Here is a 25,801-nt window from a genome sequence, read left to right on the forward strand (position 1 = left end):
AAACAGCCTGAATCCAGGTTACTCTAATGGCACAAACCTATTACAGAATGTATTTTACCTTACATTTTAGAAATATAAAGTACTTATTTTATCTAGTTGTTCTTAGTAGGATTAAGAGTATACAAAGATTACGGGGCACCTGGGTGGCTCAGTGGGTTAAAGCCTCTGCCTTCAGCTCAGGTCATGATCTCAGGGTCCTGGGATCGAGCCCCGCATCAGGCTCTCTGCACAGCAGGGAGCCTGCTTCCTCCTCTCTCTCTGCCTGCCTCTCTGCCTACTTGTGATCTCTCTTTCTGTGTCGAATGAATAAATAAAATCTTTAAAAAAAAAAAAAAAGAGTATACAAAGATTAAGTAAGAAATATTTTATACTGCCACAGAACAATCTCCAGAATATAGTTAAGTAAAACACAAACAAAAAAAACCAAGATATAAAACAATGTTTATAGTATGCTTCCTTTGTATGAGGGAAAAATACATATTATTTGCTCATATTTTTAAAATAGCAATAATGGCAGTATATGCCAACAATTAAAGTTAAAAATGGTTATCTACAGGGGTGACTGGGTGGCTCAGTTGGCTGAGCAACTGCCTTCGGCTCAGATCATGATCCTGGGGTCCTGGGTTTGAGCCCCGCATCAGGCTCCCTGCTTGGTGGGAAGCCTGCTCCTCTCTCTCCCTCTGCTGCTCCCCATTTGCGCTCTCCCTCAACCAAAAAATAAAATCTTAAAAAAAAAAAAAATGGTTATCTACAGAGGGAGGGACAGAGGAAGAATAGCAGGACAAGGTTTGAAATGGGAGTCCTCAGATTAAAAACATGTCAATGTTTTACATAACTTTTTAAAAAAGAAAATCCTAAAAATTTTAGGAAAAACAGACACAGGTTCAGGAAAAAAAAAATCTATATTCGGACAAAAAATTTTGAGCTGAAATTGTTGAAAAACTCCTCCCTATTAAAGTAATTGTTTCAGCCCACTCCTGTAAATGCTCTTTCCAGAATAAAAATCTGGGCGTGGCCAGTGTTTCTATAACAAAATGCAAACACCTATGAGGGCTTTCAGGAATTTGTCTTTGCCAACCTATTTCCAGCCAGTTTCCCGCTTAAATCCTTAGTTCTAGCAATGGCAAACTACTGGTAATTCTGAGAGCCAGTTTCTCTTCCACTTCCTGCTTTTGCTCAAGTACTTCTTTTTTTTCCTCATTATAGAATTCCTACTTGAGCCTCATCTCAGAGGATTTCTCCAACATTTTTCCTGACTCCATTATTCTCAATTCAACCTTAAATTAGGTATCCTTCCTCAACACTTCCAAAACGTTATGTACATACCACAATCTTGGCTGTGCGTCCATTTTGTAATGAACGCTGTAGTACTGTTTTCTTTGGTATTTTTGGTATCCTATCTTTCATATTCTACTATATGTTTCAAGAGTGTTGGGATTTTTACTTGTTGTCCTTTGTATACTGAACACCAAATGAAGAGCTCAGTATCTTTGATGGGTGGTTGGATGTACATATATACAAACAGATCAAAGATAATATATGGGTTCAAATGCTTGTATAATTCACAAATATAATTGGTCTACAAGAAATATTGCTAAGCTCCAACTAATGTTTTATTTATTTAAGTAACAACCAATATCAATAATCTATACAACATAAGTCACATAAGAGTTTACTTAAGCGTTATCCTTATTATATTAAATCCCGCTACCACATTACAATTAAGTGGTGGATTAAAAGAAACACTGTATTCCTCACCTTTCTCAATTTACAAAACAAAACCCACCATAAATTTATGGGCACTCTGATAAAATTGTTTTCTGAGGGTAAATTAAATAGGAATACAACATTTAAATAATAAAACAGCAATTCAAATTAAAGTCTCTTTGCAGGCTTGTTTTTATATTCAACTTCAAATACAAACAAGAGAGCAATGTAATGAACTACCATATATCTAAACACCAGCTTCACAATTATCAATATTCCAATCTTGATTCAAATAATCCAGCTTCCAAAACACATACAATCTCAGGCATTTTAAAATTTTATCCATAAATATTTAGGTAATACAAATAAAAAGTTTAACACTATTTTTAAATATCCACAATACCAGTACCATATCTTTAAAATACCACTTACTTCTGAATTTCAATATAAAATTAAACATTAAATAATATTAAATATCTAGTTCAGTTTACCTCTTTAGTCACAATTTTGTTTCTTCAACTGACTGAATAGGAATCCAAGTGAGATTCACAAATTGTACTTGAATCATGTTTTTTTAAGTCTCTTTCATTTTTTTAAGTTTTTATTTAAATTCCAGTTACTTATTATACAGTGTAATATTAGTTTCAGGTATACAGTATAGTGATTCAATACTTCCAAACATCACCAGGTACTCACCACAAGTGCACTCCTAAACCCCATCACCTAGTTAACTAATCCTACCCCCCTCAATCCACCCCACTTCTGGAAACCATCAGTTTGTTCTCTGGTTAAAAATCTGTTTCCTGGTTTGCCTTTTTTCCTTTGCTCATTCATTTTCTTAAATTCCACATATCAGTGAAATCATATGGTATTTCTTTTTCTCTGACTCTTTAAGTTTCCTTCATTAATTTGACAGTTCCCTCTTCCTCTTTGTTTTCTCTTGCAATTTCTTTTGCAGAAGAAATTAGGTAGTTTTTCTTGCTTTTTCAGATTTTGCTAACTTCAACCCTGTGGTATTAACATATTTTTCTGGCCCTTATAGTTCTTGTAAACTCTTAGATCAAGAGACTCAGATTCAAATTCAGCTTTCCTAGCAAGAATAATTTTTGAGTTGTTATGGACTTCTATCAAAAGAAACAAGTTTGGTTGTCCTTTTTGAGTGAGGTTAAGTTTCAGCTGTGGCATTTTCAGCCTTATCTATTCATTACACAGTTTCCTATAAGCTCTGTATCTAACGTTTTTAGCAGCCATTGGTCATGATTGCTTTATCACCAATTTATTTAGAGGCAGTAAAATGGTGATCTATCTTTATTTACCCATTATATAATTTCATTAATAGGTGGAATACTTCTATAATGAGAAACTTCCGTAATTGTTAATCTTAAGGTACAGTTCATACATGAAAGCCATTTTCATTTCTCTCCCTTGTCAGTTTTGAAAGTTAAATTGCTGGCATCCTTTCCAAGTCAATCAATAATTTATCTGTCTCATTAACTCATGGATTTGAATTATCTGATGAATTTTAATCCACTGTATCATTGTTGATGTCCAAATTGCCCCATCTTTAGCCAACAGGAAACCCTTTATTAGTTCTGAAGTCCTTTTGACAAGAACTCAAGTACTCTTTGATAGCTTCCTCACTTTCTGGTCTGACAAGAAGAACCAGGCTCATCTTGCATATTTCAGAATCTAATTCAGGTATTTCATCAAAAGCCCGGCTTCTGTTTAGCTTAGAACTTACATTTCAATCTGAGTACTAAGTGAGCCTATAACTAGGGATTGGTCACTGTTTTTAATTTTGTTTTCAGGGGCTCCTGGGTGGCTCAGTCAGCAAAGCGTCTGCCCTCAGCTCAGATCTTGATCCCAGGGTCCTGGGATGCAGACTCCCAAAGGGCTCCTCCCTCAGCAGGGAGACTGCATCTCCCTCTGCCTGCTGCTCCCCCTGCTGTGCACTCTTTCTCTCACAAACAAAATCTTTAAAAAGTTTTGTTTTTAATGGAATGACCTAGAATAAATACTTTAAGAGACAATGAATTAAGAATTTATACTAGCATTTCCAATTTTAATTTGCAGGGTTTTTATTTCTTTAGTTTAATATTTATAATATCACTTGGGTTGATTTTTTGGTTCCAAATAACATTAACAAAATTACTGTCTATCTTAGATTATATATAATAGTTCCAAAATAATACTGATATTATTTTTTTAAAAGATTTTATTTATTTATTTGACAGACAAGAGATCACAAGTAGGCAAAGAGGCAGGCAGAGAGAGAGAGAGAGAGAGAGGAGGAAGCAGGCTCCCTGCTGAGCAGAGAACCCGACATGGGGCTCGATCCCAGGACCCTGGGATCATGACCTGAGCCGAAGGCAGAGGCTTTAACCTACTGAGCCACCCAGGCACCCCAATAATACCGATATTATTAACAACATGATTACTAAATATCAAGATTTCTTTACAATTCTTTTTGTCCTTCAGGAATACACACTCCTAGAATCAAATTATTGTTTTAAAGTCACCTGAAATAGTTTATTTCTATATAGCCACCAATTTGGCTTACCTACAGTCATTTGCTTTTTTTTTTTTTTTTTTCATTTTAGAGACTACTTTTTTTTTCATCTCGTTTTTTTTTTTTTTTTTTTTTTTTTTTCATTTTAGAGACTACTTTTTTATTCATCTCGATTTAATCTTGCTTTATTATTTACTTGGGTCCAACTTGAGTTTACAGAAGTTAATTAAAATCTACCATCCATCCTTGTCTCCTCTATACTATGTCCTCTTCTCTCCCCTATGGTTCTTTTTTAAAATTTTAAATTTATTTTCCCTTTTTTCAATGTAAGCAAATCATGCTTAAGAAATGTATGTTTCTATCTCCTCCTTCATAAGTAATCATTAACATATTAACACTATTAAATAAATGATATATTATATACATATATATTGTATTCTAGAGATCATTCCACAGCAGTAGATATGTTCCGCCTTCCTTCATACAACTGCACATACTCCCTTTCGTAGACTCATCACCGTTCCAACTTGACCCTCAATGATGAACATGCTTTGTTTCCATTCCTGTGATATCACATTGATACAAAAAGATGGCTCTTTGCATATATCTTTTTGTATTTATGACAGTATATCTTCTGATTTGCTATTTATTAGCCAATATAAAAACATCCACTTTGAAGTGTTAAATTTGTAATCACATAGCACCCAGATCCTGATAGCTAAGTACTATTATACACTTATATGAACTGAGAGACCTTTCAGAAATGACAGATTCCAGGGGTGCCCAGGTGGCTCAGTCAGTTAGGTGTCTGCCTTTGGCTCAGGGAATGATCCCAGAGTCCTAGGATGGCACTCCACATCAGGTGCTTAGTAGGGAGCATGCTTCTCCCTCTCCCTCTGCTCCTCCCCAATGTTCATGCTCTTACTCCCTCTGAAATAAATAAAATCTTAAAAAAAAAAAAAATAGCAGATTCTTGGGACAGGAAAATAAAAGATGAATCTAAACTATCTTCCTATGCCAAAAAGCAAAATACTTGGAAAGGAAGGAAAAGAAAAAATGGGGACATGTTAAAAGAATAGGAAAAAAAACAAGACAGGACACAGGAACCACCCTGAAGAAGCTTTCATTGGCCAAATTGACCTGAGTATCAAAAGAGATCATTAAAAAGTTATTCCCCGTTAAACAGGAATCCTTGAGTCCGTTCTGATGATAAGTAGGTAGGTAGGTAGTTAGACAGGAAGAAAGACAGGGGAGGGTTCTGATAGGGCTCTGAATGCCAACTGATTAATGTGACCAGGAGAGCAGAGTTAGAAAATTACCATTTTGCAATTATTATAGAAAATAGGTTTAGGCAAGAATCGTCAATACAAGCTAAATCTAAGGAAAGAGTCTGATGAGTAGATATTTGTAGTCTTAAGTTAATTTCTCAGAAACTGCTTTTTAGTATAACAGATAAATTTGAAACTAGTTGAAAAACCAGGTACCACCTTGTCCTGATGATCAAAACTAACATCATCAATAGGGACAGGCAGAAAACATGAGCCTCTAGATATACTTTTGAGAGAGATGTATCATCACTTACACAGTACTCCAGCCAGGGATGCATATGGTAGGCGATGCATAACTTAGATCTAATCATAAGTGAACATAAGACAAGCACAAATTGAGAAATACATTCTGTAAAATAACTAGCCTATCATCTTCAAAATGCTAATGTCATGAAAAACAAAGAAAAGTGTTACAGATTAAAGAGACGTGACAGCCAAATGCAATATGTGATCTTAGACTGGACCTGTACTGAAAAATGATAAGGATGATTGACCATAATGGAATAATGACTAAAGATTAAAGTATTATATCAATGTAAACTTTTCTTAATTTAATAACTATACATAATTTCTGTAAAGGGGTACCTTTGTTCTTAGAAAATATATACTGAAGTATCAATGCCTAAAGGGGCATGATTTTTGCAACACTGTTCTTAAAAAATTCAGGAAAAATAAATATGTATTATATATGTATCAAGTATTCAGATATGTATGTATAAAGGCAAAAAATTAAAAAGTAATGAATCTGGGCAAAAGATATACAAAGAATTTCTTGGTACTATTTTTGCAACTCTTCTGCAGTCTTCACTAGTACTCCTTCTCTATTCATCCTTCACTTCTCCAATAAAGTTTTTCTACATCTCCACTGATTACATAAGATACCTAGGCAGGATGTCTGGCACTTAGTACAATGCTTAATATAAGCCAGTTCTATCATAGGAGTGTTACTACTTAAATCTATCTCTACTCTCTAGAACTCTATTTGACAGACTCAAAAAACATGTGACTCAATAAACAGTTAATATTACTACCTCTCTGCTTTTTATTCAAAAACATCATAAGCCTAAATCTTTTATAATTTTCTTGTTCTTTCCTCCTGGTTTCTCTGCTTCTTTTTGGGTTTTTTTCTTTCTTAAGTTATCTAATTTAAAATTGTTATGGGGAAAATAATTTTGAAGAATCAGAATATCTAGAACACCAAACTAGGTCCATTGTCCACATGCTCACAATTGTCTATATCCAAGTAGCATTGGTTCCTTACAATGATGCCTATAATCACCAAATCTCTATATGATCTTCACTAGTCACCTCTCCCAAATAAGTATCTTATACCCAGACACCTTCATTCATTTACGTTATCTGCCTGGCCCTTATGGCCCTTTCTCTCATTTTACTCTAGACAAAATTTAATAGCACTTCATAGATTTCAAAATATCTTCATAACTATATTCTAATTTATCTTTACAACAACAAGAAAAAGTGTCCTTGAAGGTACACATAGAAGTTTTTCTAGATTCTTTCCAGAGGAGGCAAGCCTTCCAGGGTCCCAACTTTAAAGAGACTTAATTCCCTAATCAAATACTTAATTTCAACTCCAACCTCAGCCTCCTATTCAGAGACCATGTATATTTCCATCTTTTTTACATCTGCCCTGTACTGCCTTGTTTGCTCAGAGCTTACTGTTCCTTACTGCTGAGTTCAAGGTCCCTTTTGTTCCTGGCACATGAAGGTTTTCTCTGAAGTTCAGCAGTGCACTTACTTTTCACCCATTTTCCCAATTTTATTTAGGATTTTCATGTGTTTGTGGGTAGGATATACTTTACTTTAGGAGAGTCTATGTTAGCTCAGCCTCGCATATGACAGAATAGCAACACCACCTCCTTGTTCCACACTTTACTCTCCACTCAAATCAATCCTTTAAAGAAAATACCAAGGCCTATAATGGGTAGATGAGAAGAACATATTCTCAAGTGAATAAACAAAGATTCTTCTATATCACAAGAAAAAAAAATGTTCAAGTATTTTTTTGCTTTTTTTATCACAGAAATTGGAAACTATGTCTGCAATGGCACATAAAGGAATAAAGAATAAAATGTGAAAGATCTTCTAAGAAAATGGTAACAATGAGCAGCTACTTTCCTTACCATCAGATAAAAGAAGAAACTGGCCCTGATAAACGAACAGGAATAGACTGAAAAAGCCAAGAAAGTGGTATAGGACTGGGGTGGAGGGGGGAGAAGAAATAAAGAAAGAGTTATTGGATGGGTGTAGAAATACCAAGGAGCAATAAAAAGAACGTCTCAAAACAATAGCAGGGAAGGGGAGAAAAAAAAAAAAAAAAAGGCTGTGTATTCAAACATATATGTCAACTGCCTGTATCAAAGGCTTACATCAATGATTTCTCATTTTAATTCCATTAAATAATATATTCTTTTATTTTCTTCTTTTGTCCCTAGGACATCAAGATTTTCCTCCTCGTATATGCCATTTCCCCACTTTATCATTTTCAAAATTTTTTAAACTGGTCATAGTATTTAGATGGAGTAGACTCTGAGGAGGTAGGGCAGGAAAGCTATAGAATACACTAAAAAAAGGTAAACTGATTTCCCACAGAAATATTAATAGAAAGTTGTATGCCTGACAAACACAGTAATACATAAACAAAGAAATGTATTAACTATTTTAAGGAATAAACATATTGCACTAAATTCTTACTTCATGCCTTATTCCCTCCCCTGATTATTGTTTAAGAGTCAAAACCATTCAAAAGGACTTCTTTGGGGGAATTCTGAAAGAATTTTTGAAAGACACTTACGGGGAAAATTCAGAGCTAACCTGATGAGTGCTCTGAAGTTCAACTTTTTTTTTCCTAGCTTTCTAGCTCCTTCTTCTCATTGTTATTATATTTATATATGTACACCCATTAGACAAGCCTCAAGTTTCTGTCACATGGGAATAATAAGCATACTTAAGGATTACTGTGAAGATTAAAAGAGATGTAAAGCATACAGTCTGACATATTATAGGAACTCAACACTGACAACTATTAGGAAAAAAAAAAGTTCTTTTTCCTGAGTTCAAGATCAATTATTACTCCAAGGACTACTTTAGCTGTTCTTTGGAATGCCATAACTGTCAATGTAGATATATAAAATGCCTGTGAGTTAAACCTACAGATACACTAAAATTTTCAATACAAATTGCTTAATAAAAAAAGGAAACAGATCATAATTACTACTTGGTGCTCTGTGCCAGATCCTGGGTTCTAATTTAATCCTTTCACTTTCATATAATAAACAACTGAGGCTCAGAGAAGAGTAAATGACAAAGCCAAATACCAATACTATGATAACAAAAGTGTACAAATGATAAATACATATAAAGAAAGAAAATTAAGAAAAATGAAAGCCACTGATTTCTTAGTATGACAGGAGTGATTTATTTTGAAATAACATTTCTTTCTATTTGTGCCATATGTTTATATTGTCTACTTGCTCCACCTCACTCACCCAGTATCCATTTTGTCTAACGTTTAGTAGTACATAACTGTCCTGAAGTTTTCATTGCTATATGCCCAGCTTTCAGCTAGATGTGGCCATGTAAACAGGTTCCATCCAACCAAAGGGATATGGCTAGAAGTGATATAGGATTTTTACATCACAGCCTTAACAAAGTGACTTGCTTAAATCCTACCACTCCCTCCCCATTTTCTTCCTGCTGGCTGAAAATGACAGCTCACAGAGGAAGAGAAGCCATGTATTAAGATTAGGAATAGCAAAGCTGTCCCACGAGCCACAGTACCTTAAAAACCTCAAGGGGTAAAGATCACTGAGAATGAAAAAGAAGTAACTATTTTGAGCCCCTGTGTTTTGAGGATCAGTTCTTACTGAAAGAGAATAGTGTAAATTTCTGGCATAGAGAACACCTTAACTGGTTCTCTGATATACTATAATAATGTTAATGTCATAAACATTTTTTGAAAGAATAAGTTCTGTACATAGATAATGTGAATTCATTGGCTCATCTCTTCGACAAACAAATACTGAGTAAGAATTTCTAGTAGAGACAAAATACCACGGGAAAAAGTGAAACTTTTGAGAATTAAAGATATAAAGATGGACTGATTGCTCATTAAAGAACTAGAGATGAGGGAAATGGAATCAGGGGCAAGGCTTTATGGAGGGAGTAATTTAGAGCTCAGTATAGATAGTATTCTCCCTACTTTTCACTCTAGAGAATGATTCCTCTCTGAAGCAAGAGATAAAACTTTCGGCTCTAAATTTACTCAAAATTATCATATTCTTTATGTAACCTTCTCCAGTTTCTCCAGGCACATCACTGTTCCAACCCACATATTCACAATATTTTGCTCATATGTTTTTAGTAATGCCTTCACAATATTATAATTATTTGTATACATGTATCTTTTTTAAAAAAAGATTTTATTTATTTATTTGACAGAAGAAAAAAAGAGCACAAGGAGCAGGGAGCCAGCGGAGCAGGGCCCAATCCCAAGACGCAGGGATCATGACCTAAGCTGCAGGCAAACGCTTAACCAAGTGAGCCATCCAGGTGCCTTGTGTATCTTTCTTCTAACTATATCCTGGAATTCATTAAGTCAGGGACTTCATTTTAGTTGTTTTTATAGACCATTATTGACTTCAACAGGACTAGAGGAAAAAAATACAGAAATTTGTATGTACTGAGGAAATACTTAAAACTAAAAAAAAAAAAAAAAAAAGTATTAGTGGCCAAAGGCAATGGCTTTCAAACTTCTTGGACTATTTCTTATATATACATTTCATATCATGATGCAGTATACACATGCACGTGCATGCACACATAGGCATAAAAGTTTGATGAACTAGTACTCTAAAAAAGGTACACTGTATTTTCTATTCTATTTTACACTATTCTCTTTCAGTAAGAATGGATCCTAATCCTTTAACGTACTACGACCTACTATTTAAAATGTATTACCCTAGAGTAGTCATTTAAAAAATGAGGAGAGTTCAGCTGGATGGTAACTGAGACCATACCACCTTTATTTTAAAATCTGTATTCACCTCATTTATAAGCCATCAAATAAATACCAAAGGTTTGAGAAAACTTGGAATATATCCATCCATCTGTATGGTTCTGAAAACTAACTAATGCCACTGCTATGGCTAAGGAAGCCAACGGTTCCTTTTAGCATTCTACATTACCAATCCAAGTCAAAATGCTACTATAAACTCTACAGTATGCTTCTACCACCTTAAAGCCTCCAACTGAATGAGAATAAAACTGCTAGAATTAGATGCTAGAAAGGGTCACAATTAGCATGACTAATTTAAAAAATGACTGGGTTTAGTCATGTTGAATATGAGTTAGACAGTAGACTCAAAATTTCTCTACTAAACATTCAGAGAATCAGATGAGAAATAAAGGCTATATATATACATTTGCAAGTCGCTAAATGTTAGTTTCATAAAATACATACAAAATTTGTTATAATATTAATAACAATACAAATCTCTAATTCTGTAATTTTTTTTTTTTTTTTAATGGGGAGGAGAGAGAAGGAGAGAGAGAGAGAAATGGGGAGAGGGGTAGAGGGAGAGAGAGAATCCTAAGCAGGCTCCGGGCCCAGAGAGGAGCCCGACACTGGGCTCGTTGTCACAAACCCTGAGATTATGACCTGAGACAAAATCAAGAGTCAGACGTTTAAAAAGTCTGAGCTACCCAGGTGCTCCTCAATTCTAATATTTGTAATTATAGCAAGGAGATGAACCTTAACTGTAATGTTTGTTTTCCCCATTACTATTACCTATCATGCAGAACATACGTAGAAATCGTAGAAATTGTATTTCAAGGACACCTGAGTAGCTCAGTCAGTTAAGCGTCTGCCTTCAGCCCAGGTCATGATCACAGGATCCTGGGATGGAGTCCCACATCAGGCTCCTTGCTCAGCAGAGAGCCTGTTTCTCCCTCTGTCTGCTGTGCCTGCCGCTCCCCAGCTTAGTGCTCACTTGCTCTCTGATAGATAAATAAATAAAAACCTTAAAAAAAATTGTATTTCAAAATAATCCAAAATAATTGAGCAGGTGGGAGGATTTTGAGATTAAACTAGATTGGCCATGAGATAAAATGTGAAGCTATATGATGTACACATGAGGGTTCATTTTACTACTGTCACTATTTACGCATATGCTTAAAATTACCATCCACAACTTTTAAGTCAACACTAATAACAAAATAAATGTCTATATTTAAAAGTTCATTTTTAAAGAGATTATCCATTTGAGTAATTTGTTTTAAAAAAGATTTTTGGAATTATATATATGCTTTTTATTATGTCAATGAATACTACAGCAAAACAACTAAATTCTCAGGAGTATATGCTTTACTTTCCAACAAAGTTATTTGTAATTTGGTATTTCATCAGTCTGCAGATACACAGGAGTGTGCTGCACATAACAACTACCTCCATTTACTGTAAGCTGTTCAATTAAGAAAAAAAGTGAAATCATCAATGTAGTATAATATGACTGACATAAGCTACTGAACACTAGTTCAATCCTTTGGTATAAAATATAGGGTAAAACTGGAATAAAGAAATTATTTACATTTTTTGTACTCATATACAACTGTAATTCTTTTCTTATAAAATTTCCTTTCAGATCAAACTTCCTCCTTTTATTAATGCAAGATTTACTCAATTAGAAATGGGAATACTGTAGTAGTTGCATCAAATGGCAATAATCATACTATAATCTACTTCAAGCACAAAAAGAATAGTCTCCTTTCGGGATATTCAGACTAACTCCACTCTTGTCCTATGGCCCCATTCCGTCACATAATAGCTCTTCAGCACAGTATTTACTGCCATCTAACATTATTTTCCTGAGTATAAAAGTTATTCTGCTTTTTCCCTAAGCCTGTCAAAATGCCTCACCATCATAAAAGCCACATTATCAGAACTTTAAACATGCAGAAAATCTAAGATCACCACAGTTTTACACATCTCTTTAAAAAAACCAAACTTCATTCTAACACTGGGCTTGATAGAGAAACTAACAACTTGTGGGCACATGGTGGCTCAGTTGGTTAAGCAACTGCCTTTGGCTCAAGTCATGATCCAGGAGTTTCAGGATCAAGTCCCACATCGGGCTCCCTGCTCACTGGGGAGTCTGCTTCTCCCACTGACCTCTACCCTCTCACGCTCTCTCTCTCTCAAATAAATAAAATCATTAAAAAATAATTAATCATGTGCCTTATGATCAAACTTCTCTGACTCCCACCTTTGAACTGCTGCACACTATTACCTCTTTGAATTAACTACAACCACTTGATACTGCAAATATTTAAATCTGGTTTCTTTCTTCACTATAAACTTCACAGGAGAATCTCCAATTCTAACATCTCATGTAATCTACCACAAAGTTGATGCTTAATCATCTAAATTAAGCATATGAAGACAGAGAACTATACTTCTGAAAGCAGCAATGAGAGATGTGAAATAGCTAACATGAATGGTTTTCATTAGAAAAGCGCTTCTCACTATTTTTGTGCCTTATGTCTCATCTCTGAGAGATAGGTACTGTAGACACTAGATGCCAGAAGCCAGTACTGTTTAGCCAGAACTTACCATCTTTGTACTTTATTCTCAATGATAACTTAGATCTCAATCTATCCACACCAAAGAACTCTGAAGTGCAGTTTAACATTTAAAGTTGACTTTTGACTAAGCAGTCACCTCATATCACAGAGACAGATAAGATACCTTTAACGATAAACAGCAATTTTTTCAGTCTTCATATGTAAGAAATTGATTCTGGTACAATAAATTTTTGGAGTACCTCTTTAAAACCAGTGGTTCTAACAACCCGTTTAGATGGGTATTATTCTCTCAACACATGTTACATTTGTTCAGCTATCCTTCTCTTTTTCTCTTTCCTTCGCTTGGGACTAAACCATTCAATAACTTCAGCGTAACACTGAATAAACATCAGACTGGAGAACTGCAAAGCCAGCATGTCCAACACATTATTAGGGAACTTACACTTATTTATTGGAGGGACTATGACTCTATAAAAACTTTCCTCTCCATCCCACTTCTGAATATATACTATTTGTTCTTGCTTCTTTCCACACTACATCATTTCTTACCATTAAGGTTACAAAAATTAAAGAGTTCCATGAAAACTTCCCATATAGCCCATTACATTACTCTAGTACTTTGCTCAATTCCATTTTCTTTCACCTCATTTGTTTACCTATATGGTTCCAAGAATCTGAACATACTTACCTGATTGTGTGTTAAAACCTAGCTACTGCATAATCACCTCTAAATCATAATAATCTTTCTTCACTAACATGGCATGATACTGAAGGATCCCAGGTGAATAGCTTCTCCCATATGCACATGAATTGAATACGCATATACAACTCCTGGGAATCTTGTTAAAATGAAAATTCTGATTCAGCAGATCTGGGTCAAAGAGGGGAACTTTTAGGGTGAAGGAACTATTCTGCCCATAATGGAGTAGAGGATAAATGATTCTGTGCATTTGTCAAAAACACATGAAACTGCACATCAGAGAGTAAATGTAATATATGCAACTTTAAAAGATCAACCCATGTGACCGAAGAACACAGAATGGAATGCAAACTGTGCCAAATGAATCTAACTTCATTACAAATTTATGACAACCACACTGAAGAGGGTGGGAGGAAGAAACTAACATTAGTAACTTTAGAAAACAGTGTTTTGACTAGAAACTGTAAGGCTAAATATAATATAAACTGTATACTGTACATAAATACTGTATTATAGTTGATAAATTTATTTCTTCTGGGACTGTGGCCTAAAAATTCTAAAATTGCTTTACCTGCATCTGACCTTGGAGTACATGATGGGATGGTGGATGATAAGAGCCAAGTTTCTCCCTGAAGGAGACTGCAGTTACAAAGAAGCAAGAAAGGGGGGCACCTGGGTGGCTCAGTGGGTTAAAGCCTCAGCCTTCGGCTCAGGTCATGATCTCAGGGTCCTGGGATCGAGCCCCGCATCGGGCTCTCTGCTCAGCAGCAACCTTACCCCCAACCATTTAAGAGAGGGCTAGACATAGTCACTTGCTTCCAAAGCATACAGTGTGAGAAGAAAAAAAGCATCAACTTAAAATAGAGAACCCCGGCAAATATTATGTTTGCTATGTGATGATGGTTAATATCATGTGGATACTACCCTTCCCATGTATGTGACTAGAAGAGCACTTCATCTCCGTGATATTCTTTCCAAAAACTGATAACCCCAGTTTATCCTAATAAAAACATCAGATAAATCCCAACTAGGGGATATTCCATAGGATACCTGGCCAGCACTTTAAGACTTAAGGAAATCAAGAAAAGACAGAAACACTCACAGACCAGAGGATACTGCGGAGAGTTGACAACTAAATGCAACATGGTACCCTGGATTGAATCCTGGAACAGAAGTGGCATTAATGGAAAAACCAATGAAATCCAAGTAAAGTGTGGAATTTAGTTAGTAGTTTTTTAAAAAAGATTTTTAAAAATGGCTATAAATCTGGTTTCCCCTTCTGGAGAGCAGGAATCATAATACTGCATACATCACAGGAGTTTTATGAGGATGAACTATGATAAATTCATGTAATAATCTGTACACTACGTGTACCATGCCTGGTTCAGTCAGAGTAAGAGTTCAATAATCATTGCATGCCACATTATCATGGATTCAAAAGAAACAAAATGTACTCAACCCCTTGCTGGCATGGGCCATGACACCATCTTTTGGGGGTTCCCAGGGAAAAAAATAACATCATCAGTAACAAAAGTAAGTGGCTAGGTGATGAATGACTCCAAACAGTTCCCTGTGTGTGTGTGTGTGTGTGTGTGTGTGTGTGTGTGTAGCTACACACACACACACACACACAGGAATTTAACATGAACAAAAATCACTTGGAAATCTTGTTAAAATGAAGATTCTGATTCAGGGGGACAGGGTTGGGGCCCAAGGTTGTACATTTCCAACAAATTCACAGTTGATGCCAATGTTATTGATCCAAGGACCATAACTGGTACTTTAACTTTTCTATTTATGCACTTTTTTAAAATTTTCTGTAAAAAAGATAGTTTTTCTATTTATTCTTGACCTCTTCCCTGCAAAGAAATACTCTTATTTTTATTTTTTTATTTTTAAAAATATTTTATTTATTCATTTGACAGAGAGAGAGAGAGATAACAGGCAGAGCAGTAGGCAGAGAGAGAGGGGGAAGCAGGCTCCCCGCTGAGCAGAGAGCCTGATGCGGGGCTTGATCCCAGGACCCTGAGATCATGACCTGCGCTGAAGGCAGAGGCTCAACCCACTGAGCCACTCAGGCACCCCAATACTCTTATTTTTAAAAACAGAACCATACCAAATGTAACCCATCACCATGATCTTAAATGAGCAACTACCTTAGTAGTATAAAAAAGGGACAATTACACATTAACATTTGCCTCCACATTACCTCATGCCTATGCAGATAAAAGGAATATATTTGAACCTCAAATCATACACAATTCTCTTATCCTTACCAGTTGAAAGTCTCAAAACTTTACAGTAACCTAGATTTATTACAATCCTAGAAAATACTATGAAAATTCTAATTCAGTAAACTGTATTTGGAGAGAGAGTAACCTATTACTAAAGTTCCTGCTTAACAGTTTATTCAATTTTCAAAATGTTAAGAAATGGTACTTAATGTCAGATCATCTAGGACCATTGTATAGGATATTTGAGGAAAGAAAAAAACTAATAGGAAAAAATGAAGAAATTACATAGAGCTGAAAAACTGGGATTAACAGAAAATGGTGTAAAAGAGCCATACTTCCCTGCAAATAATGACATCATGGGAAAATTTAAAAAAACAGTTTCCTTAACTGAATGATTTCTAGCCATTCTGGTTTTGTGATTTCATGTTTTCCTGCCTTTCTTAAAATATTTCTTAGCACAAACATTTGAAATTTAAGAATGAACTGACTTTTTTTAAAACTCTGAGATAACTGCAAAGTAAGCTCAGAAAATACCATTTAACTGGTATAGCCTTTAAAAATCATTCAAGTTTACTTAGTGAAAAAAAACTGATTTTGATGACAACAAATCTTTCTGGTATGAATGTACATAAATGCAACACATCAAAAATGGTGTACCATAGTAGTTTTCAACAAGACACTAACAAATAAATACATGGTAAAGAAACATGGCCTGTGTTCAAATTAACTTTGACTTGGTGTTATTAAATTTAACAGGTCCTTTATATTTTTTTTAATTCTTTTTTTTTAAAGATTTTATTTATTTATGACAGAGAGAGAGATCACAAGTAGGCAGAGAGGCTGGCAGAGAGAAGAGGGGGGAAGCAGGCTCCCTGCTGAACAGAGAGCCCGATGCAAATGCCGGGCTCGATCCCAGGACCCGGAGATCATGACCTGAGCCGAGGGCAGAAGCTTAACCCACTGAGCCACCCAGGTGCCCCTTAACAGGTCCTTTAAACTAGGGGGCTTCTCAAAGCCTTTTAAAGAAGCTGAATTTCTATAAAAGGAGATTTTCATTTAGAACATTTCCACTGATCATATTTCCTACTCACTGTTTATAAGAAACACTTTCAAAGTTCAGATCCAAAGATTTTTGAACTATAAAACATTAACAAAAATATTTTCTATAAGCCAAGGAAATTTGTATGACAGAGTTCTTCAAAATAAATATAAAATTTACACACATATATATTTAAAACATACATAAATAGTAAATCAAGCATTGTTAATGCTATGAAAAGCTATAATGAAACAAAAGAATTCTAAGAATCAGGTTACTAAAGCTCAACTGCCAGCCACAGATTCACCATAACAATGGTTAAGACCATTGTAGCACATCACTAACAGTCTCCCTCACTCTATAAAAATTTTTCAAGAGCATCATATGTAGATGCTAATTAAAGTGATTCAAATAAATTATCAAATTTACATGTACAATTTTAGATTATTAAAAATTAATCTGCAGGCAAGGAGAGAAATTGTTCTGAGTAGCAAAATGTGACTCTATATTTACATGTACAATTTTAGATTATTAAAAATTAATCTGCAGGCAAGGACAGAAATTGTTCTGAGTAGCAAAATGTGACTATGTATTTCTGGTCTTCATCCACAAATTATTCCAGGATTAAATCATTCAAGAGAACTTTAAAATAAAAAGTATAACCAGGATTTGGAAAACTTGATTTTTTTGTTTGTTTTTTTTTTCCCTCAAATCTACATAGCCAAGAATCAGTACTTTGAAATCTTCCAAAAACATCTTTAGAAAGCTTAACTTCAGTTATATAATAAACTTTGTGCTGAGTTTAAACTGATGTGCAGGTGCATCCTGACCCACATTTCTTTGTAAATAAGTTTCAAAATTGTCAGTTATAGCATAGCTAAAGAGACATCTTCCTGTGTATTCTTCTTCCTTTCAGTCAGTGGTCATAGACAGCTTTCCACATGGAAATAATCAAAAACCCATTTTTTAGTAGAAAGCTAATTATAACATCTAAAAATGTCAAATGACTTCTTAATTTTATTTCATTTCATAATGGAATTTCCACAAAGGAAAAAAGAAAATCTAAAGCAAAAATCCATTTAAAAATTCTACCCAATAAAAATCAAGTTTTACTTTAAAAACTATTTACAATATGTATCAAGTTTAAAAGCAGAGCATATTTCTCCTCTCTTCACTCTAACAATATTCATAGTTACTAGAAGTGTTTTGTTTTTTGCAGGCAGGAGGTGGCTGGGGAGAATGGTGGCTGAGGGTTGTTAACAATGACAGTGGAGCAAAGGAAAAGGACAGCACAACAGCAGTAAGGAAGAAAATGAAAGCAGATGAGAAGCAGGTCTCCCTCCTGATAAACACCAAGGCAGTTGCAAGAACAAGATAACTTGACAACCACACTTCTCAGAAACATGTAAAACCTGTATACTAGAAATAGTAACTCAGAATAATTAGGGAATATGATTTGCAGTTATTTTAAATAAGTATGCGTTGCAAAAGATTCCTTTAAGTACATCTGTTTTCACAGGGTTTAACTTTTTTCACTTATACTACCAAATCTATCTTACTACTCCCTTTTAGATATGGCAGCAAAATACTTAAAACATTATTAGAACAAATAAGGGCTCAGAATGTAACAGCACATGACCTCTCTGAATACTCAACTAGAGGATTTATTTTCAAGAGTCTTATTTCATAGTTTGTGAGTAGTTTAGTTCCTGTGTTTCCTCTAGAAATTTCTACCTATTAACCATTTCATTGTTCACTAACAAATAAAAGAATGTGTACAATCACTTACTATAGTCAATTTACCTGTAGAGATTTGAATCAAACATGAGATTCAAAACTCTTCCAATTTAGCCTCTCAACTCTGTTGATTCTTCAACTCTTATTGTCTAAAACCTTATTATACTTTGTAAATTAAGTAGTGAGATGAAACTTCAAAATCATTTAGTTCAATTCTTTTTTAAAGTTGAGTTCAGAGAACTAGTTAATGCAGCGTCAGCTCAGGTTTTATAATGTTTAGACCAATACCTGTTCAACTAAACAATGCTGCTTTCCATAATTGCTCCTTTCTCTCTATGATGTTTTTGTTATACAAACAGTCCGCCTGTGAAAGCTGATAAAGTACACCTAGCATGACCAGAAAATACCAAGTTTCAAGTCAAATACTATTAACACTGCTTTCTTTTCTATCCAGTATTATTTCTGCAACCCTCCCAACACCAAAACTTTCCTGTTTCTTGTCCATCACATTTCTCTACCACCATAATTAAAGTTCCAGTTATGTAGTATTCTATGGTACCTAAAACATGATGCTAATCATAGTAAGCAAATACTGAGTGCTCATTATATCAGAACTATTTTAAGCCCCTTCCACATAACACTTCACTATTCTCAACTTTAAGATAAATAATACTGTAATTCATATTCTATAAGTGAAAAAGACAAAACCTCAGAGGTAATCTGCCCCAATTTATACAACTAATAAAAAGTAGAACTGGGAAAAAGTAATCAAGGGGTCTGACTCTGATGTTCACACCTGATCTCTACTGATAAGTGTATATAACTACATGGATTCTATCAATGTGCAGGTAACTCAAATTTGGGGGCTACAGAAGAATTTAAAGAGTCTTTGTATTTGAAGAGGTTTCTTACACATTAAAATAGCTTAATATGGCTTATTCCCATTAACTATATCTTCTTTGCAAAGACATGGCTCAAGTAACTCATTCATACATAATTAAAACTGAAATTTAAAAAGAAAAGCAGAGGGGAAAAAAGGGTTGCAGCAATATTCTAACAAACGTCCCAATCGGCATTGGCTGAAAGAACTTTTGCAGTGATAGAAATGTTTTCTATCTGTGCTACAGATCATGGTAGCCATTAATCACATGTGGCTTTCAGCATTTGAAATGCGTCCAGTATGACTGAATAATTGCATCTTGAATATTCTGTAATTTTAAATAGTTCAAATTTAAATAGCCACATGTGGCTAGTAGCTACTATACTGTACAGGAAATGTATAGATGACAAAATGCCAGAAAAAAGGTGAGTAAAGAACTTCTTATTGCCTTTATTTGGAGAGTGCACCAACAGTCAAAGCTATTTAAGGGTCTCTTTTTATTTGGTCTAGTTTCAATAATTGACCCACACAATATAAACTTCCAAAGAGATTTAAGTCACCTAAACTTTCCATATTTAAATTCATCTTTGTATATCCCAACAGAAAAAATAAAACCTGTATTATCAATAAAACTTCATGTATCAGAAATTTTTTTTTTTACTGTTTGGATAACTCAGAGGAAGAATCTGATCTGGAAACTCTGCCACCTACTAGGAAAACTAAAGAGTCATGCAAGTTTTACATTCTCTTCATAATAAATACTTGTAATAAAGTGCTTACCTTGATTCTCCACTACTGTTTCTAACACTTTCTTCATCACTGTGTCCATTCATTGTAAATACCAAGAAGTTTTAAAATAAAATATGAAATCTTCCCAGTTTAAAAGATGAATACAAATACAAAAAACTCCTTAAACATCAAAAATTCACAGATGAATTTTCTCCAACATTCATAGGCTTCCTGGGCCCTTTTTGATTCACCTAAAGAAAATATATTGAGAAAGTAAGAAAATTACCTATAGAGGAAAAGATGAGTAAGTCTATCTAGAACTTATACAAATCTACCTAGGACAATTAGAAATGGTAGGGGAGGAGTAGGGGTCTTTCACTCAAAATACTTAGGCTTCTATTAAATACATTCCTGACTACTTACTAGAATTTAGTACCATTGTTTATTTTTGACAGAAGAAATTAAAATACATGTGGAGTGATAAAACTTTTAGACTGACTGCAACTGTGTATCAATACACATATATAAACATTATAAACAGATAACTAAAACAAAGTGCTAGTATGTAACATATACAAATCCCAAGAACAGAAAATGAAGTCTTATCAGATACTTGGTCAAACAAATGAAGGGGGGAAATTACCTTTAATCAAGCACTAATTCCTATTACCCAGAACTTCATATACCTGAGTGGGGGAAAGTTTGAAAATGCTCACATGAGAACAGAATATAAGTGTATCATATAATTTCAGGGGAAAATGTATAGGTCAAAACAAATGTGTTCCTTTCACAGGTAAACCAAGAATGGAGAGATAAAATTTAAATAGTAGTTATCCAGTGTGGACTTGCAGCGGTTCCATTAAAAAAAAAAAAAAAAAAGGTAATAGAATATACACTAGGATTAATTAAAAAATGGGCTTGGGGTAGAAATCATGAGCCAAGACACAGCATTTCCACCTTTCAAGATTTCAGTCCAACACTGGAGAGTCACCTACAAGCCATCCACGAATAAACAAAGGAGATCTCTGGCAGGGGAGGGAGAGGAAGAAGCGGGGGAAGGAGACGTCAGATCCTTCCCCAGCCAGAAAGTACCGAGACAGGCGCCTGAGAGCAGAGCTGTCCGCCGACCTCAGCAAAGAGAATTTACTCCTACGATTATTTCCACTCCACAAAAAGAGGGGGAAAATACGCTGTTGCCAACCCAATTATAGTAAACTCTGCATCTTGATCGGAATTTTATTTCTCCAGAGACTACAGTCCAGTAGACTGCAAGAAACGGTCATCCAAAAAGTAACTATTCCACGCAACATTTATTCTTAACGTTAAATATTAATTCCAACTAGTCAAAGAGCTTTACTATTAAACAATTATGTCCTAAAAATCTCGGTACCCTAACAAACTGCCGCTTACCCAAAGTCTCTCTTCAACGAGAAAGTTCACAACTCTTTTCGTTCTTTCCTTTTCACTCCTTTCGCCCCTCAAAATGGCTTTCTCCGTACAGTGAAACTTCCTTTTCCCCCTCATCTTCCTTCTCCGACTAAGTCCTTTTTCTGAGACTCTTCTCACACCCTTAAGTTCTGAAGCTCCAGGCGCAAGCAGCTCGTCCTGCCTTTCTCGCGTCCTAACAATGACTCTTCCCTAAGACGCTAAACCTCTTTGAATCTTCCTTCTCTGCGCCCGTCTTTTAACAGTTGCTTCGCTCCTGCTAAGTTTTCAAAGCGGTACTCGAAAGGAGGCTGGAAACCTTCCTCCTCCCTCATCCGTACTTTGCAGCTGCGCTCCAATCAGCCTCCCAACCAGATGCACACCACCCCCCTCCAACCCTGTCCCCCTCCGGGCCTTCATCCCGGTCCCGGGGTCTCTCTTCCCGCCTCAAACTTCCCGCAGACCCGCCCCGCGCCCTCCCGGGCTCGCCCGGGCCGCCGCCCCCTCCCCCTCCCCGCCGCTCCCCACGTGCTGGGAGTCCCGGTCGCGGCGGGACTAAAGCACCCGGCAAGTGCTCGCCGTTCTCCCCTCGCCGCTCTCCCCTCGCGGCCCGGCCAGCCCCAAGCCGAGGAGGCCCAGGCTCGGCTGCCCCGCTGCCCGACCGTCCGGCGCGAGGATGCGCTCTTTGGCGCCGGCCTGCGCTCGCCACTCACACGCCCCCTGTACTCCGAACCCGTCAGCCACTGCCGGCCCTCACGGAGCCGCCCCGGCCTTCGCCCGGCGCTCGGCCTCTGGGCCGCCGCCCGGGAACCGCGCCGCCCCCGCCCTCCGCCTGGCCGGCTCCTGTCCTCCCAGCCACATCCTGACCCGCCCGCCACCCCTTTTCTTACCGGCGGGCGTGCAGGCTTCGCGGGGCGGAGGGAGCCGACTCGATCGGCGGCCTCCCCCGCGCCCGGGCCCGCGGTCTCTGCCGCTAGTGAGTCCTCGGGCTGCGGGCGTCTCGGGGTAAGCAGGAGTCCGTGAGAAGGAGGGGGAAGGGGAAGGACGCGGAGGGGAAGGGGAAGCCCCGGGCCGCGGCACCAACGCGCGATCCCCTGCGGAGCGGATCCAACAATCAATTCATTATTGAAGCACCAACGGCGAAGGCAGCAAAAGCGAGAAGTAACGAGCCGTCGTCGTCGCCGCGGCCACGCGCGCGCTCCCGCTCCCGCCGCTTATCGGCTCCCGGCAGCCGCCATGACGCCGAGAGAGCGAGCGCAACCGTCTCCGTCGTAGCCGCCTCCGCCGCCGCCAGCCACCACCGAGGTCGCCGTCGCCTCCGCCTCCCGCGCGACGTAAGCACCTCTGCTCACTCCCCTTCCCCACTGGGCGCGAGGCGGGCCGGCGGGCGAACGGGCGCGCGCACGCCAAACACCTCCGGCTGGCGCGCGGGCGGTGGGAGGGGCTACGTTGTGGAGTCGTGGGGTGTAGAAGGAAAGCTATTGGTGCTGAGACGGGCCAAGCGTGAGTGCGCGCACGCGTATGAATGGGAGCGCGCACGCTGGCCGCGCGGAGGCCGCCGGACTCTGGCCACGACCGTGGGTTGCTGATCCTTGCTCGGGCGCCCTCTCTTAGAGGCCGGGTACTGAATTCCGGGAAGTGGGAGCTGCAGGCTCGCTCCGTGCGGGTATGGACGCTACTGTCACTCGGAACGATTACGCAAGGACATCCCGGCTGAGAGACTGAGAAGCTACGGGGGAAGCCGGGGGGTGGGGAAACGCTAAAAACTACGTTGGGCTGGGGTGCCGCGGGAGGGCCAAGTTGGATAAGCCGAGGGAGCAGGGTCTTGCGTGGAACCTGGTTGCCCAGGCCCCAAACCATAACTCCCTCCGACCAGTCCGAGTGCCTGTCCAGAGGGGTGGGGAGGGGGCTGTGCGTCACACCAGGCAGCCTGGGGAACCCAACTGTTGGGCAACTGTGGTCACCTCTGGCCGCCTCCTACGCTTAGGCGGCCTGTGACACGGGCTCCCTCCGGGGTCTGATACCCGGAACGGGCGGGGCTCTTGAGGAGATGTGGAAAAATAGAGACCGAGTTGTTGACCTCCTGTGACACTTCATTTGTGGATAGCCTTTGCCTGGTTCAGTAAAAAACTTTTACGACCTTTTCCAGGTCTCTTCCTGGAGGGCGGGGTGGAGGGTGCGGTGCGGACTCTCAACAGAAAAGCAACTCCGGGATGTTAGTAACTGTGTCAGTTTAACCTGCTGCAATTTAGTTGACGGTTTCTTTCATAACTGTAACTGCGGGCCTCAGTTACAACCCTTTATAAGTGTGGAAGGAAACACCTTTCAAGCATGGTGGTGTCTGGCTTCAATCTTCTTGAAAGCATTTTTAAAATCAAAATTCTTTTATATTTTTTTCCCCCGGTCCATTGATCAGTCTTGACTCACTGGAGGTTAATGATAAAACTCTCTAATCATATTCGCCAGTGATTGGATTTGGTGCAAAGGCCCAGCTTCCAAGCCAAACGAGTTTGAATGCGGTAGCTGCATTCCCAAAATAATTCTTTTCGTTTGTAGAAAATTGTCATGTTAGTCCGCCAGCTGTTGAAACAGTTTGATTTAAAGCCTTCGAAAAGATCTCAAAACATAATTCCAAATATGTATTCATTGTATGGAAGTGTATTCACCCGTGGGAAGTAGGGAAAGGCAAACAAGTATACATGGTCTACTCGGAAAAAAATGTTTATTATGAAGTGGTAAAATGTAACACTACCATAATTTGTAAAATGATGTGTGCTCAGCCTCCCCCCTTTACTTTTTTCCTAGTTATTAAAGAGCTGTAGTGCTGGGTTGTGAAGAATAAGATTATAACAAATAGCCATTTCTGAATTCCCTGAAAGTAGGAACTAACTGCTAGTTTTTAATGTTATGCTTTGAAAATAGGGTAAAGGTGCTTTAACAATAGGGTCTTCCTGTGCCTCAGACTAATTTCTTTATTGGATTACTAGAGTGGTAAGTAAAAGGAAAAAGCCCCAGAAAAACAGTAACCATTGTAGATAAAGAATTTTGTAATCAGAAGAATGATTCTGATAATAAAAGACTTGAATTATATCTGTACTACATTGTATCATTATCTTACAAAAAAGAATTGTATGATTTATATATATATACATATATATATTTTCTGAAAGCACATCATAAACCTTTTTAAACTGCCATTTGGATGTGATATACTACACATAAAGTCTATAGACCCTTTTTTTTTTGCAAAATAAGTCTTAATAAATTTGTAACAAAATACTGAACCTTGGAGGTTTATATTTCTGGTAATATCCTAATATACTTTATGACTCCACAGAATTTTAGAATTACTGTTGAGAATGTGGGGAAATACAGGGTAAGTGGAAAATGGGAACAATCTTGCCAGTTAAATTTTTTAAAAGTTATTTGATGAATAAGGCAAGATATATAATATATAAGATATATAATAAGGCAAATAGTTTGACCATTTGTTGCCTGCACAGTTAAATTTTTAGTTTACCTTTGTTTGGACAAACTCTGTCTTTATTTCTTCCTGTTGGTACTAAAAACAGTAGTTGATAATCTCAGCACATGACTAGCAAAAATCCTTGAAAATTAATGTCAACCAGGAAGTCTTCATTATTTCCCATTTGAGAAATTTCATATTCTTTGGAAAGCATGTTATTTTTACAAAATTTAGGGCAGTACTTTGTGGGTTCTTGATTCTGATTTGCTCTGTTAGGACTAGTTACTGATGGGTACCCATAGGTGAAGATAGATTGAAAACCACTTATCTGGAATTGTGGGGTGTTCAACATAAACACAATGGTAACTCTTGCTTTTCTCATGAACGTTTTGGATGCCCAGATAGGATTTTAATTCCATAATTATGTTCTTATTGCCTGGAGGAT

General features: G+C 37.3%; 1 protein-coding gene across 2 annotated transcripts in view; it reads right to left on the reverse strand.

Annotated features, from left to right (window-relative positions):
- The window catches only part of LOC111148282 (chromodomain helicase DNA binding protein 1), a 70,859-nt gene extending 47,917 nt beyond the window's left edge, over positions 1-22,942 (reverse strand). For both annotated transcript variants that reach the window (XM_022504763.1, XM_022504762.1), the window contains exons 1-2: positions 22,781-22,942; positions 20,517-20,716 (exon numbers count right to left, since the gene is read on the reverse strand). In XM_022504763.1, coding sequence (XP_022360471.1) covers positions 20,517-20,569 — 53 coding nt within the window. In that variant the 5' untranslated portion in view covers positions 20,570-20,716; positions 22,781-22,942. The remainder of the gene's footprint in view (positions 1-20,516; positions 20,717-22,780) is intronic.
- Positions 22,943-25,801: the final 2,859 nt, after the last annotated feature.

This window comes from Enhydra lutris, unplaced genomic scaffold (genome assembly GCF_002288905.1).
Source record: "Enhydra lutris kenyoni isolate GAN:26980312 unplaced genomic scaffold, ASM228890v2 scaffoldscaffold19, whole genome shotgun sequence".
NCBI lineage: Eukaryota > Metazoa > Chordata > Mammalia > Carnivora > Mustelidae > Enhydra > Enhydra lutris.